Raw genomic sequence first — 17,564 nt, 5'->3', positions numbered from 1 at the left:
ATATGGCCGATAACGTCTATCACAGCGAATGTTTGCATTTCTAATTTACAGGGAAGTAATTAACAGTCTGTGGATTATTTTCTCTAATGAAGGACGACTTTTATTTCCAATTATCCCCACAAAGTCACCTCGTGTTCTCCTGAGCTGCAATAATAACATAAGTTAGTGTATTTAGGATCCTGTAGGAATAATGGTTCATTTTATCAGCCTGACTGAGTACATTAGATAAGAGGCTAATGTGATCGTTTGAAGTTCTAGTGCAGGTTAACCGTGAACCATGCTTTAATATGAGCAATGGCTCCAGACTTTCCAGTGGCTCCACTTTAGAACCCAGATATACCAGTAGCTAGAAAAGTCTGTTTTGCAAGTCACTTGAGATATTTTTAGTTAAATTACACACTTTTCTTGTAATTAGCCCAAACTGTGTAGCTTGTCTCTTAGTTTACTCAGTTCACAGCTGTCTGTCTTTCATATTTCAGGGAATTGTGTACTTACAAGGAATACCTTATTGAAATACACAAAAGTTTTGTTAGAAAAAAAATCATATTGACAGCTGACAAAGACAAATTGCTCTACAAGCTTAATTATTCAGACCTCAGCTCTGAAATGACAAGCTTCCACAGTGGAAGCAGGCTGGCAAACAGAAGTGATCATGGGAAAATTTTGGTGATTTTCACTTTGACTTGATACTCAATACTAGTCAATTAAAAAAGGATGTCTTTCAAGCACCTTACAGGTTTCTATCTGTAACCTATATTTATCGGTTCTTCCCACCCCTTCTGCTATAGCCAAGATGGTAACTTTTATTGCATTGCATGAAGATACTTCACATCAGTTTGAACACACTTACATACTTACGTGGCAAGTGTCCATATGGAGGTGTGCAACTTTAAAAAGCAGTACCATAGGGTTTTCCAACATCCACAAATGGTTGAGTCGGAGCCAAACTTTGGAATAAAATCGCAGTAAAAAAGGCTGTTTTTCTTTTTCTTATTAGTGTCTTGTTTAATCTTCTGTTCCTCGATCCTACTTGCTTTTCTGACCCCGACAGCAGTGTGTTTTCTTCTAGCATGACAGCGATGGCTGTGCTATCATGCTATGAAAATGACTCCCAGCTTTCCTGACTTTATCATTAATACTAGAGCCCTTAATGTTGCTGATCTGGTATTTCGGTACACCATACTTGCTGTGGCTCAAGATGTTGTCGCACCTCTTTGTTTGTTTATGTGATTGTGCAGAAAATACATATATTTGGTACTTTGCACTGAGTTCTGTTAAGTTAGCAGATTTGTGATGCGGAGAAAAAATATTCTCCAAATTCTGGAGTACAATGAACATACAGTGAAGTTCTAAGTGTTTGTTATTCGGTGTTATAAGTACATTATTGATATTACTCTAATGCATAATACACAATATGCAACGTAAACTAATATATATGCCTTATTTGTACTTGTCCACCTGCATTCTTGTTACGTTCAGGTGTAGGGTGTACATTATATATAGGTGTGAGAATAATAATGATGGTGGCTGATAGGTACATTTCATTTCCCTTACTTAATATGCAATATTTCTTGCCACTAAACTGTATTATGTTCTCCATATGTGAACTATTCTGGTGTAGAATTCCGTTTTCTCTTCTATGTGATGGTGACTGCAGTGTTTGTACCTTGGTTGTGACTACAGGAATAGCTATACCCCAAAAACTGTGCAGCCTTCCTGTCCAGCTTTGAAGTTGTGCGTCTTTGCAAAAACAAATAGTCCAGACTGTTTAATTATAGTAAATATCATTTGAACATGTTGGTTTCTTGTTTAGTTTTGCTGCACTCACCTCTAATGTCTCAATTTTATATTTTTCTCTTGTCTGTTGTCCACCAGAGCCAAGAAGAAGACCAAGCCCTTGAACCTTAAGATCCACAGCAGTGTGGGCAGCTGTGAGAACCTGCCCACACAGCGCTCACCCCTCCACACTGAACGATCTCTGCGATCCTTCTTCTTCCCCTCTTTCATCCCTTCTACACCACCTGTTCATGCCGAAACACCCTCTGCAAGTAAGTGAACATCTTTTTTTTTAAATATCGCACACTGATTTTTTAAAATGAAATTACATTTTTCTTAATACTTTGAACGTATCCCTTTCATAATCTACTCTACTGCTACTCTGATTATTTAGTTCTCTGGCAATGTTTCATTCCTGGGATGTTGCTCTGCTTTTAGTTGGGTCAAGTCTCAGTTGGTTCATCAGTTTTTTGTCACTATGCCTTGCCACCTGCAGAAACCACTTGCTTTAACTGCTCTTACTTAACTGCTGAAAGTAATTATTTTTGTTAAAAAATGCTTTAGTACAGCTCTGCTGGTAAATGCAATAAATAGACAATCAGGTCGTGACAATAATGACCGGAGGTTGTGTGTTGCTGCACACTGGCAGCCTTATTGGCTGATACATTAAGACATTCTGCGGAAGCCATTAGATTGAGGAGATGGGGATGGGGGAAATGCAGGGAAACAAAGTAATGGAAGTCTTGTCAATGAAACGGGTGATGAATGGATAACACTCAGTGTTCGGAATCCATGCAAAACTTCACTAACTGGTATAAGGGACAAAGCTGTGCATACTTGTTGGTTGAGGCATGACATGGAATAATCACACATTTAGAAAAAGAAAAAAAGGAGGTGAAAGGTGAAATTGATATATGTGAATTTAATGGCATAGTCTCAAATGCTAATGCATTTAGTATGGCAAAACGGGTACAGATGTCCAAGGTTTGGACCAAAACTATCAGTTATTTAATAACATAAAAAGGACGAAGCTTGTAAAAATCTCTGGTTTAAGGAGGTTCATACTTGATTTCTGATAGAAAATTATTACCGGTAATAAAATATTAATAAGTATGTTATAAGGAAAAACAGTGATGTATGAATTATTATTTCTAATTCAGATTTGTTTTTCCATTAGCTTAATAAGAGATGGAAAACCTGGTGCCTCCATTGTGAGTTATTTACAGATATTTTAAGCCAGAGATGCTGGCTTATACCCACAGATAATATATAAAAGATGCAGTGTTTCTTTTTAAGCAAATAAGTAATTATCTCACCATGTTGAAGAGTAGGTTTGTCCTGATGATGATTCTAGTCAACTCATCATGCTACCTGAGCAACAGATCTGCTCTCACAGCACATCCTTTTATGCAGCTGGAGAACATTAAAGTGAGCATGCTGTAAACGACTGTGAATACCCACAATAAAAGTATCTTTTTTCACACTGTGCAAATCAGAACTTGCAACGTGAGCTTTAAGCTTGACCAAATAAGAAGTGGTGGCTTCTGTGAGGTGAGCACGGTTTGTAAAAACACAACATAAATCGATCAGAGAATGGATTTACTGTTTTATTCTCATTGAAAATACTTCTATATGTCCCCTCCCGTATGTGTCGTGGGAGTGCGAACTGAAAAACCACCAAACTGCATCGTCCAAGTTAACACGGTCTGCTCTAGGCTATAGCACAAATAAACTTCTTACGTAGATAAAGAGTTTTGGAGTTGGAGGAAGTACACATTGCCTTTTTTTATCCTGTTGTACTAGAAAGCATTATTAGACACGGTGGGTATCACAGCTTGGTTTGGAAACCTGCCTTTATACCCGCAATCCAAAATAAGCGCTCTACTGTGGACAAGTTTGAAGGAGTCGTACAGCTTCATACACCCTTAAGGCTCTTTGGGAGGAGTCATTGAGCTTGCTCGCTCTGAAATATCACCTGTGATTTCTCACTTTAATGTGAGCTATTTCCTTGAGGCGTGCTTTGCAGTTTTCCTCAGTACAGCTGACTGTTAGAAAGACTGTTTGTGCCGGTGTCAATTACACTAAATGCTGAAGGGCAACATCCAAGTTCTGTTTTTATGTGGAACTTTATTTATTTATTTACAACTCGAGCACTGACTGCAAAAGAAAAAAAGGGAGTACGTCTATCTGTGTTAAATTAACTGTAAGCTTTTACAAAATCTGCTTAATCTATTTTATCATATTGATAACCAGGTGGAAAAATGTACTTGTTTGATAAAATAACAAACAAAATTTTACACAATAGCTGACACAATGACCGGCATGGCAAAATTGTGCTTAACGAAAAAAGACAGCGTGAATCATCAGATCACTATTTGCTCATTGTGTTTCATTATAAATAACAGAGCAGAGAAAAAACAATGTTTACAAAGTTGCCCAGAGGAATAGTAGTTCAGCAATCTGTTTGTGTGTGTGTGAACGCTTGTGTGAGCATTTGGGCAAGTATGCAACTGCCAGGTCAGCCAGGCTAAACATCCATCCCGTGTCTATGTTTGGGTTTATGGTATCACAGCCATCTCATACGTCAGGGCCCTCCAGCCAGCAGTGTTATTACTTATCTTGCAAGTCGTTTGAATCAAAACATGCGGAGGAGCTACGAGACTGGCTGAGGTAACCAGGACCAAACGCTGTCTGCCAGGGATGAGTCAGTGCCCAGTTGAAGCTGAGACGTCAGCAGTTTGTTTGGCTTTCCACCTTGAGAAGCTGGTTATGATTACAAATATAATTCCATTACAGTGGTGTATTTCGGCTCAGGCACTCCTTGGCACATTGTTAGGTTCTGGAGACAAGCTGCAGATAGTTTCTCATTTAATCTGCAGCTACTGGTTATTGTGTGTGTTGATCTTTATTCAATTTAAAATAATAAGTCTATTATTCTATCATATTATATCTATTAATCATCTGTCGCTTGCATTTTGACATTTCTACCATTCCTACTGGGTGATTCCAATCGATGCATCACATCTAAGGGAGGATATTTGTAAGCTGAGTTTTTAATGGAGCTATTTGAGTTAAAAAGCCCCAGTAAAAATAATACCATCATGCTATGCACTTCAAATGCACTGCACATGGTAAATCCACACTTGGCTGGGAAATTAAATGACTGTCCTAAATGTGATAAAATTGATTTATCTTACATGTACACGTTGGTGTATCGCATGCAGAACTGTGCAAAAATCTTCAGTCAGACCTAATTTCTTTATATTTTGCTTCCTAGGTGCTGGACTTTCCTTCTCATTTTTAGGAGGCCTTGAGCAATAGTTCTTCTGAAGGACCTTTTCTTCAGACATTGGCAGCTTTTTCATTTATTTTTAGTGTGGTCCTTGTACGTGTGCATTTTTAGAGAAATTTGTTTGAACTTAATTTTAGGATTTGTTTTTGTTTCCTAGCAGCCTGTCACAAAAGCACATAATAAACACATAATATGCTCTAGTTTCTTCAGTTGAATCTCGGAAAAATGCCAAAGATAACACAGTTTTTTTGCACAAAAAGGTTGATTCCCAAAGAACTATTAGAAAAAATCGTGGCATCTCAGTATAGCATGTGGTATGTCCTTAACCGCCTAGGACCTGGTGTCCACATATGTGGACATCACATTTTGGGTTATTTAGACCAAAATACTGAATTTTGCTCTACAAGGGCCTGATATCCACTTACGAGGACATTATACTGCTACTGTTCTATCAAAATTTTAAATGAATATCCTCATATGTGGCTCTTATTTTTCTTAGAAACAAAAATCAGGTTAAAAAAAATCTGGTAATTCTTTGTTTTTACACTCATCGGGCCCCAATCAGCCCAAATATCAAAGAAAAATTTAAAATGCATGCTGTGGAAGAGTTCGGGTCTTAGGAGGTTAAAACACTTTTGGAAACTGACTAAGTGGAGGATAAAGAAGAAGTAAGAGGCCTAAAACATGATCTAGAGTAAATATACAGTATCTAAAAGTCACATAATAAAAAAAGGCAAAAATCTAGCAAGGAGGGAGTATAATAGTGTGAGTCTACCAGAGGTGGGACCAAGTCATTGTTTTGCAAGTCTCAAGTAAGTCTCAAGTCTTTATCCTCAAGTCTCAAGTCAAGTCTCAAGTAATGTCAGGCAAGTCAGAGTCGAGTCTCAAGTCACTGGTGTAAAAGTCCGAGTCAAGTCACAAGTCTGAAACTTTGAATTTCAAGTCCTTTCGAGTCTTTAAAAAAAAAAAACGAAAAAAAGCATGTTGCAGTTATATGCTAAATGTAAATATTAGACCATGTAATTTTAAAATCTGTGTTTTTCTCAACACATGACAAAATAGTGAACTTAGAAAATATACACAAATTGTGAAATTGCACCTCTTTAAAATGCAGCTCAATTAAACCTAGCTCCAAGAATAATTTTCACTGACAGTTCTGAGATAAGCTGCATGTTATTCTTGGATGCGGTTGTAGGACCGGCTTTAAAATCGCATGACAAAAATATCATACACATTAAAAAAAAACTGCATCACCAACGTAGCCTGGACAACATTTGCTAGTTAGATGAAGTCAGCTATCTCATCGTAGCATATTTATATGCATATTTATAATTATACGGTTCTTGGAGTGAGTGCATACACTCATGAAGTTTAGTAACTTCCGGTCACTGCAACAAGCCCAGGTACAGTTTACCGATGGATGGGTGCAGGACCTTGAAATGCACCGTGTAGAAAGTAAAGACCATCGTACGTATCATAAGTTTACCAGTCTCACAAACTGTCGTCATAAATACACATTCCTTAACCGTTTATTAATAGGACCTTTGAGCTCAACGATAATTAATTAGTAGTGGAAATAATTTCTGGTAGCATCACAGAAATGTAGCAGTGACAATAATATTGTATGCTGTAATCGTACTGGGCAATTAGTGATACAAAAAAACCCGTTTTATCCTGTGAATAAAAGTATGTTTTTGTCAATGTACCATAATAACAGAAGCGAAACGCAATATTGTGTCAGGACAATTCACTATTTATGCACAATAAACAAAGGAGCATAGCGAGACAATTTCTGTTCAGCGCCAGACTTGCTTGTAACCTATATCACCAATTATGTTATGAAAATGACGTATTAACTACAACAGCAGACTTGCCTTTGTGGAAATGCTTGGAGCAGACTAACCTGTGAGCTGGAGGGTTCTGGGACGTTATATTTGATCTTTGAATGGCTGCAATCCAGACCATCCAGTCGCCTCTTTGTTACTTCGGAAACATGGCTCGAACAATTTCTCTTCAACGACGTAATCCGATAACAACCGATCTCTTTACCCGTCGGCTTCCCGTGGCTGTCATGCGACCGGCTATTGTAGTTAATAATACAACAGCTTCTTGCCATTTTTGTGTTTCTTTTTATCGCTGTGTGACTGATTTCAATTGAAAGTCTGTGTGCGCTAGTACCTCTTGCCACGAGTTCCCAGAATCCTTTGCGGTTCTACCCGTGAATGACGTCACATTTTCAATCTCTATATAATATGCATGTTAAATTTTATATTTGGGGTAAAATATCAAGTCTTTTCAAGTAAACCGGTTCAAGTCCAATTCAAGTCCCAAGTCATTGGTGTAAAAGTCCAAGTCAAGTCACAAGTCTTAGAACATTTTTTCAAGTCAAGTCTAAAGTCATAAAATTAATGACTCGAGTCTGACTCGAGTCCAAGTCATGTGACTCGAGTCCACACCTCTGGAGTCTACCACCATCGGTTGAGGCTCTGTAATGGTTTGTGCCTGAATTTCAGCCAGTGGTGCTGAGATCTCATCAAAGTTTATGGGACTATAAACACAGAAAAGTACCATCATATTTTCTCCTGCCATGCAATAACATCTGGAAAGCATCTGATTGGCAGCGGCTTCATTTTTTTTAGCATGACAAGGATCCCAAACAGACTGCCAATACAGTAATAGCATACCTAGTCAGACAAACACACAATGGAACACTATCAGTCATGGACTGGCCTCCTCACAGCCTGGACATCAACACTGAAGCAATGTGGGATCACCTTGACAGAGAACAGAACAAAAGGCAGCCAACATGCAAAGAATAGCTTTGTAGAAGCCTGGAGAACTAGTCCCGAAGACGACTTAAAGAAATTACAAACCGGCTTACCTAAGAGAGTTCAGGCTTTGTTGAAGAATTAAATAATGACATTCAAGCTTTTTTTAATTGTGCAAACTGTTTTTGCCTTATATACTGTATTTCTATTTATGTAAAACATAAAGAAATGAGGGATGGCTTGATACTGCACAGTACTCTAAGAGGAGCTATTTTGACTCATCAGAGCATGAATATGGCAGGTGAAATGTTTTTTTTTAAAGCAGTCGGGTTTTAGTAACTGAGTCAGAAAGCAATGCCAACATGGTCATTATTAGGACTCTGGAATTGGCTCACCTAAATGGAAGGCACTCATCATTTATAGTATTAATCACAGCTGTGCTTTTCATGCTATGGTATGCCAAAATGTCTGCTGTGAAAAAGCTCTATTAGCGCATAAACTCCTTTAACCTCACATTATCGCCAGGATAGCTGAACTGCCAACATAACAAACAGCTGTGAAAGTGTAATGTTGCTTCTTTGGACCCGGAGAACACAGTGTAAGTGTGATTGCTGGTTTAAAGAACTTTATTTTTTTTATCTTGTTGCAGAAAGTTTTCCTGATGGGGGAAAAAAAAAAAGATAAAAGTCTGCTTTATTTTTCATTTGAAGTTGTATTGTGATGGGTTCTTTTCATTATCCAGTGAGGTAAATTGCTCTCTATAATGATTTGATGATGAACTAGTTTATCCCGTTCGAAATTATGTCTAATTACTGAAAAGCAAGTGGCTCTTGCCAAGCAAACATTTGTGCCCAGGTTTCTGCAACTTCATTATCCACCGATGCCCCTTCAAAAAAAACAGAGAAACAAGAAAAAAAGGGGAAAATTCTTGCTTCTAAAAAGTGAAACTATTTACTGACGTTTTGACACGTACACCACATATAACCAAACACCTACACGCAATAAACATTAGAATGGCTATGCCAGTGAGAGTTCATTTTCTTGAGCTCTCGTTCTCGCTCCAGGTGGTATGATAAGTCATTGTTTGTCCAATCTGAAAAGTTATGATAGCCACAGAGGGACATTTTTGTATGGGCAGCTCACCTCTAGTGCCTCAGGCTGTTTTGAGTTCACACAGTTGGCTTAGATAGACTCCCTAGCTTGTGATGATGCCTTGTGTCCACTTGAAGATCCAGTACAAGCGCTGGCAACGGACCAAAACACACGCCTGCTGCAAAACTGATGTGTGTATTTGTGCGTGAGTAAGATAGAACGAGAGAGGGAGGGATGGAGAGTGTGGGAGTCTGAGAGTGTGTGCTTGTGGATATAAATGGCTTAAATGTTCATGTGCTTGGTACACAACTCACTCTTTTTAATTCTACATGTTTGCCAGTGACGTCACCCACTCTGCCTAACCTTGCATAGATGCTTTGCAGTTGCGTGTTGCGTCACAGATCTCCTAGCAACCAAATGTGGTACCACAATGGAGGTCCCTTTGAGAATTGGCAAATAGATAAGGGCTCTAAATAACCACTGAAATTAAAACAGCGTGAGGAAAACTGGCTATCTAAGAAGAACGGTTTAGTCGGTCTCAGTTCAGTATTCTAGGAAAGATACACAGCTATTAGTACATAAAACTGAAAAGACTGTTGACATGATGACTCAGGCTTGGAGAGTCATCACTTTGTTGCTTTGTGGCTAGTAAAACTTACTAAACCACATTTTTATAACAATTGTTCTTATTCTTGATCAAAACCACAAGATCAGAATACTTTAATAAAAAAAATAAATACAGCATTGAAAGAAGGTAGAGTAGTGCACTGTCCTTTGCCCTAATACATATTTGTTTCCCTGACTGCAATTTTTTTTTTTTTTTGCATGTGTATGTTCTCTTTGACAGTCTGCAGACATGCAAGGTTAACTGGCAATTCTAAAATTTGCTGTAAGTGTGGATGTGTATCTGTTTTTGGCCTCTCAACCAATGCTCCCCTACTGTTTGTTGTTATTTGTTTGTTTGTTGTTTAAGACTATATAATAACTTTTCATTTAATTGTCTTGTCCTGTACCATCAGACTACTAAGTAAAAACTGCTTTCCAGACTGTAAAAGTTTGTTAGCAGGACCTAATTTACTTTCAATCTGGCTTAAAACTCTCTCATCGAGGTCTTACCCTGAAACTCTGAAGATGGGTCCATAAACACTGGTTAGTTAGTGTCAGACTGATCCTTGCTTTATATTAGCTCAAAGGTGTTAGAAAGAAATGCCACAAGTCAGAGGAGTCTTTCTTAACACTGTGTGTACAAAAGATCCCACTGACAGCTCAGCTAATCTAAACAAAATGGTTTAATAGACAACTAGCCAGCAGGATAATGTAACAAAAACAACCGATTTTGAGAAATTGACAAAAGCCTCTAAAGTTATCCTAAGTTACAGAGTGATATGTGCACCACAGAAGCATTCCCCTAATTTACTTTGTTTATTCAGTTTTATATAAGATGGAGTGGCACGTGGGGGGGCATAAGGGCTCACTTTGCTCAGCAAATTTTTGTATTTACTCCAATAAATAGCTGTTGCTGTCAGTGTTTTCCAAAAGCAATGGGCCTTAACATGTGTGCATAGGGACATAAGGTGGAACCTGAAAGCCTTTTGTTGGCTAAGATTTGCCTCACTACTAAAACATGCTGTGCCTGTTGGTTGGGTTGCTTGTCTGCATGCTCCAAGAAGCTCGAGTTCTCCAACTGAGGAAGTCTTTACCGAGCCATAAGACCTCCAGGCATCATCTGTTCTCCCATCCCTCCTCCCTCTGCCTCACTGGCATGCTTAAACCGGCAATCTTAAAAGACTCCCACCATCTATAAGGCAGTGTTGAGATACTTGTTTCATTCAAGATAATTGCTGTTTTTCCAGCGTTGTGATTGCTATTGTCAGTGTATCACAGCTTTTGTGCATGTGCATATATGCTATTTGCAGTTATGTATCTATGTGTTCTTGTTTATCAAAGATGATAACACACACACTCATATATATATATGTATATTTGCAAAGAAAAAAAAAGCCAGATCGGCGTGTTGCTGTTGTCATAGCAACTGTGCAACCTTGCTTTTCTCCTGTTCCTCGTTTTTTGTTTTTTTTTGTCACATGGGAATAGAAAAGGAAAAAAAATTATCACCCCTTCCTTCATTTATGTCTTGTGCTATTCCACAAACAAATACAATACTTTGTTCAACTGTGTAATTTTTGGGGAACAATAAGAATAATAAGATGGAGTGTGCAACATGTCACTCCTATAACACTCATGTACAATAATGCAGCACATTATGCAGCAAACACCCACACAGTTTTACAGTCCCGTTGACTTTTTCTGCTGCTCTGCCCAGTCCGTTGTATGTATACCCTCATGTCAGACCCTTATCTTGTTAAACATGCTTCACATTCTCATAGAAACTGTCTGTTCTAATGGTGTGTTCTGCTGTATTTGTTTGGTATTCCAGACGTAAGCTATTGATTATCTCTTGATTGTACTGTGCCAGTTATGTGTGCCGTTGATTGCATTCAACCATTTGATTGAAGCTTTTATCCAAACTGCCAAAGTGCTGCAATCTGTCCATTGAGCTCTTCGACCTTGATAATTCTGAAAATGATGAGAGTAGGTGTGGGTGAGATGATTTGGTAATAGCATTGACAATGAGAATGATTAGAATTTGTGTCTGATTTTTTTTTTCATGTTGTTTGTGTTCTGTGTTTTTCAATTGTCGCTCGCTTCACTTTTCTCTCCTCTACCCGCAGTACAAATTTCTTCTCTATGGAGAATAGTGTTTAGCGTTCAGTCAATCAGGTAGAGAGGCATCTCAGTCTAACGTCAAATAAACTATATTTGGCTGTAAGTAGGCTCCTAGACTTGAGCAGTCTCTTTATCTCTGCACACATGCACACACCCGCCCCATCTGTTTAACCCACGGACAAAGAGAAACGCGTATCCCTGCGATTCTGTGTAGTTAGATTTTTCTTTTTAACTTTCATAAAAATAGACACACACATACACATCGGCTCTCTCTCTCTCACACACACACACATGCTCAACCCCATGGCCTGACGCGTGTCATATGACAAGCAAGTGGAGGAGGGGGACGGAAGGCCTCAGCTTAATTAGGCTGAGGCCAATAAGAGAAGATGGAGGAGGACACTGTTGTCTGGCGCCTTGGGGTTTGTCAGCTCCTGGAGGCTCATCTGTCACACACACAAGCACACACAAGCAAACACTTAGAAAGAATGGACCCTAGTTTATATTTCTATGATGGTTTTGGATTTTTCAAAGTTTTGATAGTTTCGGCAGGTGACTAGATGTCACCCATGTGTGACCACGTACGCAGACATGTGCTCTTTTACCCCTGTCAAATTGCTTCAACTTTGTTGTTCCTCCCCGGACTGTTAAACCGATATGGTGGCACCTCCGCAGATGCTCAATTTCAGTTTTTAATTAGTTTAATTTTCTGTTTACTGATCAAATGTTCTGTTTGTGTGTGAGTCTTTAAAACTCCACTGCATTTATTTCACCTTCATTCGTAGTGAGATAACACGACTACTTCTAAGTGTAACAAATGCGTGTTTAGTTGTGACATTAGACCAGGACAAAAACTGTAATGCTGAAACAAACTTTAGGTTATTACGACCTGGATCATTAGGACATTGTAACTGCAGCAGGGGAGTAGTGTTGCAGATAATGGTTCTCAGGCATGGTGCAAGTTAGTACACTTAATGGTATAGCAAGTTCTTATGGAGCAATACAAGAGCAGCTGATATATTTGATATATAACAGTACAGTCAAGCAACCTCATATTGTCGTATGAAAGAAGCCAGACAAGTGATAGCAGCCACACAACGACCTCATGCTGCACATGCCACCTGTCGATTCCACCCAGCAGCAGGGGTCAGTAAAGCTGTTTACCTTGTTAAAGAGATGAAGGTGTGTACCCAACCACCTGTAGTTCATTGCTGAGGCTCATGTCATGTTTATTCCATGTATTTCTTAACATAAAAAACAAAAATGAATATAAGAGTCAAGCTTTTCCACTGATTTTTGTGTAATTAAAGATTTTGTTGAATTTGAAGCAGCACCAACAGGGCATCTGCCTTTAAAATGATCAGCTTCTGAACAGTAAAAGGGGGGCTGTTATCATGAGACAGTTCCTGTGGATTTCAAGCTAATGTAGTTCATCTGTATCTAATATATACCTAATTTTATCACAATCAAATGTGAAACTGAAAAATTAAAACATTAGTAGACACAAGCCAACTGCACCAGCTTGTTGAGGGCAAAGCATATTCGAAACAGAATATTCTGTCATGTCTTAAGCTTATGCTTTTACTTGACTGCCTTCATTGTGTTCTCTTGACATAAATGCTCATTACCTGCTCTTGTAGGAGTCCCAGGATCATAGAAGATTTTTGTTAAAGAAAATCATCGCTGTTAAAACCACACACAAACCTCTCTGGTCCCACCACTGACAAGCCCAATCATCTGCCAGTTGCCAACAAAGGGGACAAGAAGCAGATGATGTCAGTTCCCTTTATATTGAGTTATCAGGTTGATTGAGTGTAATTGAGCAATGCATCGGAGTGTGGAGAGAAGACACCAAGCCCCTGGAGAGAGTGGAGGAGGAGTGGAGGAAGGGTGTTTCAGGAACCAGGAAATGCTCAAGGCACCAGGGCCATGACATTAGCACTGTCGACAGCTGCTGATTACTTGCTGCCTTGTAATGAATTAATAGAACTGACTGTGCCTTTCAACAGATGAAAAAAATAAGATTCCTTATCTTTGTTACTTGCAGTTATTAAAACTTCAAACACCAGTCGCTCGTGCTGAAAAAGTGTTACTAAAAGTACATTAGGCCATTTAGAAACTTGTGTGATAAACGCCTTGTTCGAGTAACAAAAATCTAAGAAAATTGTTAATGTACTTAAAGAAAACCTAGTAATTTAGTAAATATAAATCATTATAAAAAATAACATAATATAAAACTTTCTTCTTCTTTTTACTTTAATTTGCTTCAATGCCAATGACTTGGGTATCAGGCTTATGCCAATATGTTTAAACCCTTACTAGATTTGAATGGATAAGGACAGAGTTTTGTAAAACTCCATGTGGATGCCTTAATGTTAGAAATTTGATCACCACCACGTTGGTTTTATTTAAGCCAAAAGTGACCGTATTTGACTGAGATGGTGTAGGGCTATGTTATCCGCTAATGCTAGCAAGTGTTATTAGCAAGACTGGATGAACTTAGCTATATAGTAGATACCCAAATCTTTATGAAACTATAAATACTATGTGTATTCTGGTAGTCAGTTGAGCATAAAAAGTTGAGCATTGAAACTATAAATAGTATAAAAGATGGAAGTGCTTTGAAACTCGCATTCATCGTGCTCTGGTGGCACAAGCATTTGCAGTTGTGCAAAAGTTTCTGGGAGTCATTTTAAATAAAACTGTGTATACTGACAATCTCAAAATACTGCATATATACAGTTGTGGTGTTTTCATGAAACAAATTTATTCTCCCAATGTGGGACATGTACATTTGTGACACATTATGACAGATTTCTGTTTATAATTGCTGAATTATTAGAGCCAAGTGTGAAAATAATATTGAAAATTAGAAATAATTATTAGAAATGCATCTTTCTATCTGCAGCCTGCTCCTTATTGTCAGCTTTAGACTGCTCTAGCTAGCATTCCTATCATAACATACATAACATCTTTAATAAAAAAAAATAGACTCTTCTGAGAAATATGTAAGTGTTATAATGGCTTTTTTGATATGTTTTCCTCTTAATTTTTTTGGTAAAAGTGTAACTGAAAATTACCTGTGGACTTGTGGTAGTGCAGTTTCTGCAGAAATTGAAATAACACCCAAAAATGAGCTTTTATTATGGGTTTTTCCACCATGACCCTTGACTATGTCAGCATTTTTCAGCATTGCTCTTTTCTTACTGAATTATTGCAGCCAGCACATCTTTAGAGTGTGATATCATCTCAATGCATATCTACCACATCCAGCCGCCTTCACAGGCAATTCAGTGTTGGATGCTGTTTTCACCTGGTATTAAGAGGTGGCTTATGAATGAATCGGGCTGCTCAGTTACTGAAAGCACTAATGGACCATGTGAAAGGTTTTCGTGGTAAAAATCTTTTTTAAGCCAGAATTCTTTATAATAGATTACAGATAACACTAAAGTAGCTTGGCTATCAAGGGATATCTACAGCAAACAATTCAAACAGGTGGTACTGATTCAGCTTATTCTGTTTTCATCCCAAAAGGTTGCAACGGGCATTAGAGAGAAGTTTTTTATTATGTATTACATTGTGTAGTCTCGCTCGTTTCATACAATACTTATTATTTATACCTATTCATATACTCATCTGTTTATTTACTTTACCTGCCTACATAGATACCAATCGAGCTTAAAGTGGGAATCACCAGAGACTCCACAATATGGTTTTATCATTAATGCACAATAAAATATTATTGCAGTTTAAAATTTTTTGCAATATACTAAGTATTGAAATAACATATATTGCAATTTATTGCTTTTTCAATTGGAAATTGTATCTCCAAAAGCAGACTTTGTCAGTACCTGTTTTATCAGTCTATCAAACAGACCAACTGAATAACGCTGTTGATAAAACGTGTCATAAATTTGGCATGCACCTGACAAACTAAAGTGTTTGCATTAGTCTAGTCTAATTTCACTGAATGCAGACCTGTGGAGGCACTGCTGGAGGATGTCGAGGAGCATTCAGATGCCTGTGAAGCTAAGGAGGAACTGTATCAGCAATGGTTTCTGATCAATGAAGCAATTATTGCTGCTTCTCAGTCTGAGAAGGATTATAAAACCAAGCAATTTGAAGTCCACCCCTCTACAAGAGATTATTCACACATGGAAAACATTCAAGACAGTTAAAAATCTCAGCACAGTGCAGTACAGATGCTAAGATTGTTACAGGGGGATCAGTTCTGGTTGTGATTCTACTGGTTTATTTTTAATCATCAGTATGTTTTAATCTATTACAACAATTTCAAGTTTGCGGTAATACTGTTTCATGTGGTTACAGCTGTTATATACTTAGTACAGTCGGCCATCAATTAAAAGGAGCTAAGAGTGTTGGATATGGAGAGCATGCCTTGGCCACAAACCTTTGTTTTCCATAAACAACGGGAAAAAGTAATATGCTAAAATATAACACAAAGTGCATCAGAGCAATGTGCTGATCATTACAATCTGCTTGCTATTCCCTGGGGATATCTATCCATCTCCTGGACCGCTTAAGAATAAGCTATTGGAGAAGAGGGAGCACAAATGGAGCGGCCGCCGTATAACCTGGCTCACCTGTGTGGTGTTGACTTGATTAACTCTGTGGCAGGACTGGAGGTGGCCTTTGAGGATGAAGAATTTCCAGTGAAAAGCAGCCACTCAAAAATAAGGAGGTCAGCACGGTGTCAAACAGTGTTCAAATGCCAATTGCAAACTCCAGTGAATTTGAAGATGATGTTAAAACATCATTGTTCAACTTTTTCTGGTTTCAGAAGTCAAGATTCAAAGCCAGCTCCAGGCATCAGTAAACCATGGACTGTTAATACTGCTAGTAGAAAATTTTTCCAAAGTTATTTGCGGCTCTAAAGCTAAGCCGCAGGATCTTTCAGGAAGAATCTGAATATAACTAGCATAAAGTGTAAAAGTGGGGGAGTTTATCATCCCCAGCCCCTATTTGGACTTCCTATGTTTATATGAGACCTGGATTAATGAAAATAGCGCCAGTGCTGCAATAAATGTGGCTGGTTACAACAGCTACAGGAGAGAGACAGGAGTTGCAAGGAAAAGCCCGATTTCTTTAATTAAAAAAAAAAAAGGAGAAGGCAACTCAAAGTAAAATTGGGATCAGTTAAATAAAATGACAGGATGATATTGTCAAGAAAAAAAACCCTTCAAAATTCAAATAAATGGAAACTTAATACATAGTTTGGTAAAAGTAATGCAGTCTATTAACCTCTATTTCAGTAGCCACGATTGTTCAGGGATTTTCAGTCAGTGACATCAGTATGCGCTCAGATCAAACAGACTTTAAATTTGGGTATTTTTCAGGATTAGAGGTTCTCAAAATTATTAAATTATTTCAACGTTCCAGAGTTAGTGATGTTTTTTGGTATAGGCACAATAATGATGAAGGATCTGAGAGACACAGGTATTTGGAAATCAGTTGTTGTTACACCCATACACAAAGATGGTGCCCCATCAGCATTCTGCCTGTTTTTAAATTGTCTGGAAAACTGGTAGAACAATCAGATTATCATTTATTTACACAGCTGTTCTTCTGCTTTGAATCCAGGTTTTCCCGCTAATTATCCACTGATACAATAAGGTTTTCCTTTTTTATGGAAAAAGTGAGATCCTTATTAGACTAAGGAGGTTTTGTAGAAACTAGTTTTCATTTAATACTCACTGCATATTTCTTGAGCTGATTTAAAGTTTGCTTTGGTGTCCTTGGCTATTGTTATCATATGATGGTGGTGTGGGAGATTTGACTTTGTAAATGCGATGTGTCACATCCATCGTCTTTGTCTCGTCCCTGTTAAAGCACGGATGGTGCTTCCTTGGCTTTCTCCAATCTATAATATTGTTTTACCAACTTCATCC

The 17,564-nt window shown here is 38.1% G+C and overlaps 1 protein-coding gene across 3 annotated transcripts in view; it reads left to right on the top strand.

Annotated features, from left to right (window-relative positions):
• The window catches only part of ksr2 (kinase suppressor of ras 2), a 120,207-nt gene that overhangs the window by 58,954 nt on the left and 43,689 nt on the right, over window positions 1–17,564 (top strand). For all 3 annotated transcript variants that reach the window (XM_026187933.1, XM_026187934.1, XM_026187932.1), the window contains one exon: window positions 1,876–2,048. In XM_026187933.1, coding sequence (XP_026043718.1) covers window positions 1,876–2,048 — 173 coding nt within the window. The remainder of the gene's footprint in view (window positions 1–1,875; window positions 2,049–17,564) is intronic.

The sequence above is a fragment of the Astatotilapia calliptera genome, chromosome 12 (genome assembly GCF_900246225.1).
Source record: "Astatotilapia calliptera chromosome 12, fAstCal1.2, whole genome shotgun sequence".
NCBI classification, from domain to species: domain Eukaryota; kingdom Metazoa; phylum Chordata; class Actinopteri; order Cichliformes; family Cichlidae; genus Astatotilapia; species Astatotilapia calliptera.
The sequence above is the reverse complement of the archived record's forward strand: the minus strand, read 5'-3'. Positions and strand labels throughout refer to the sequence as shown.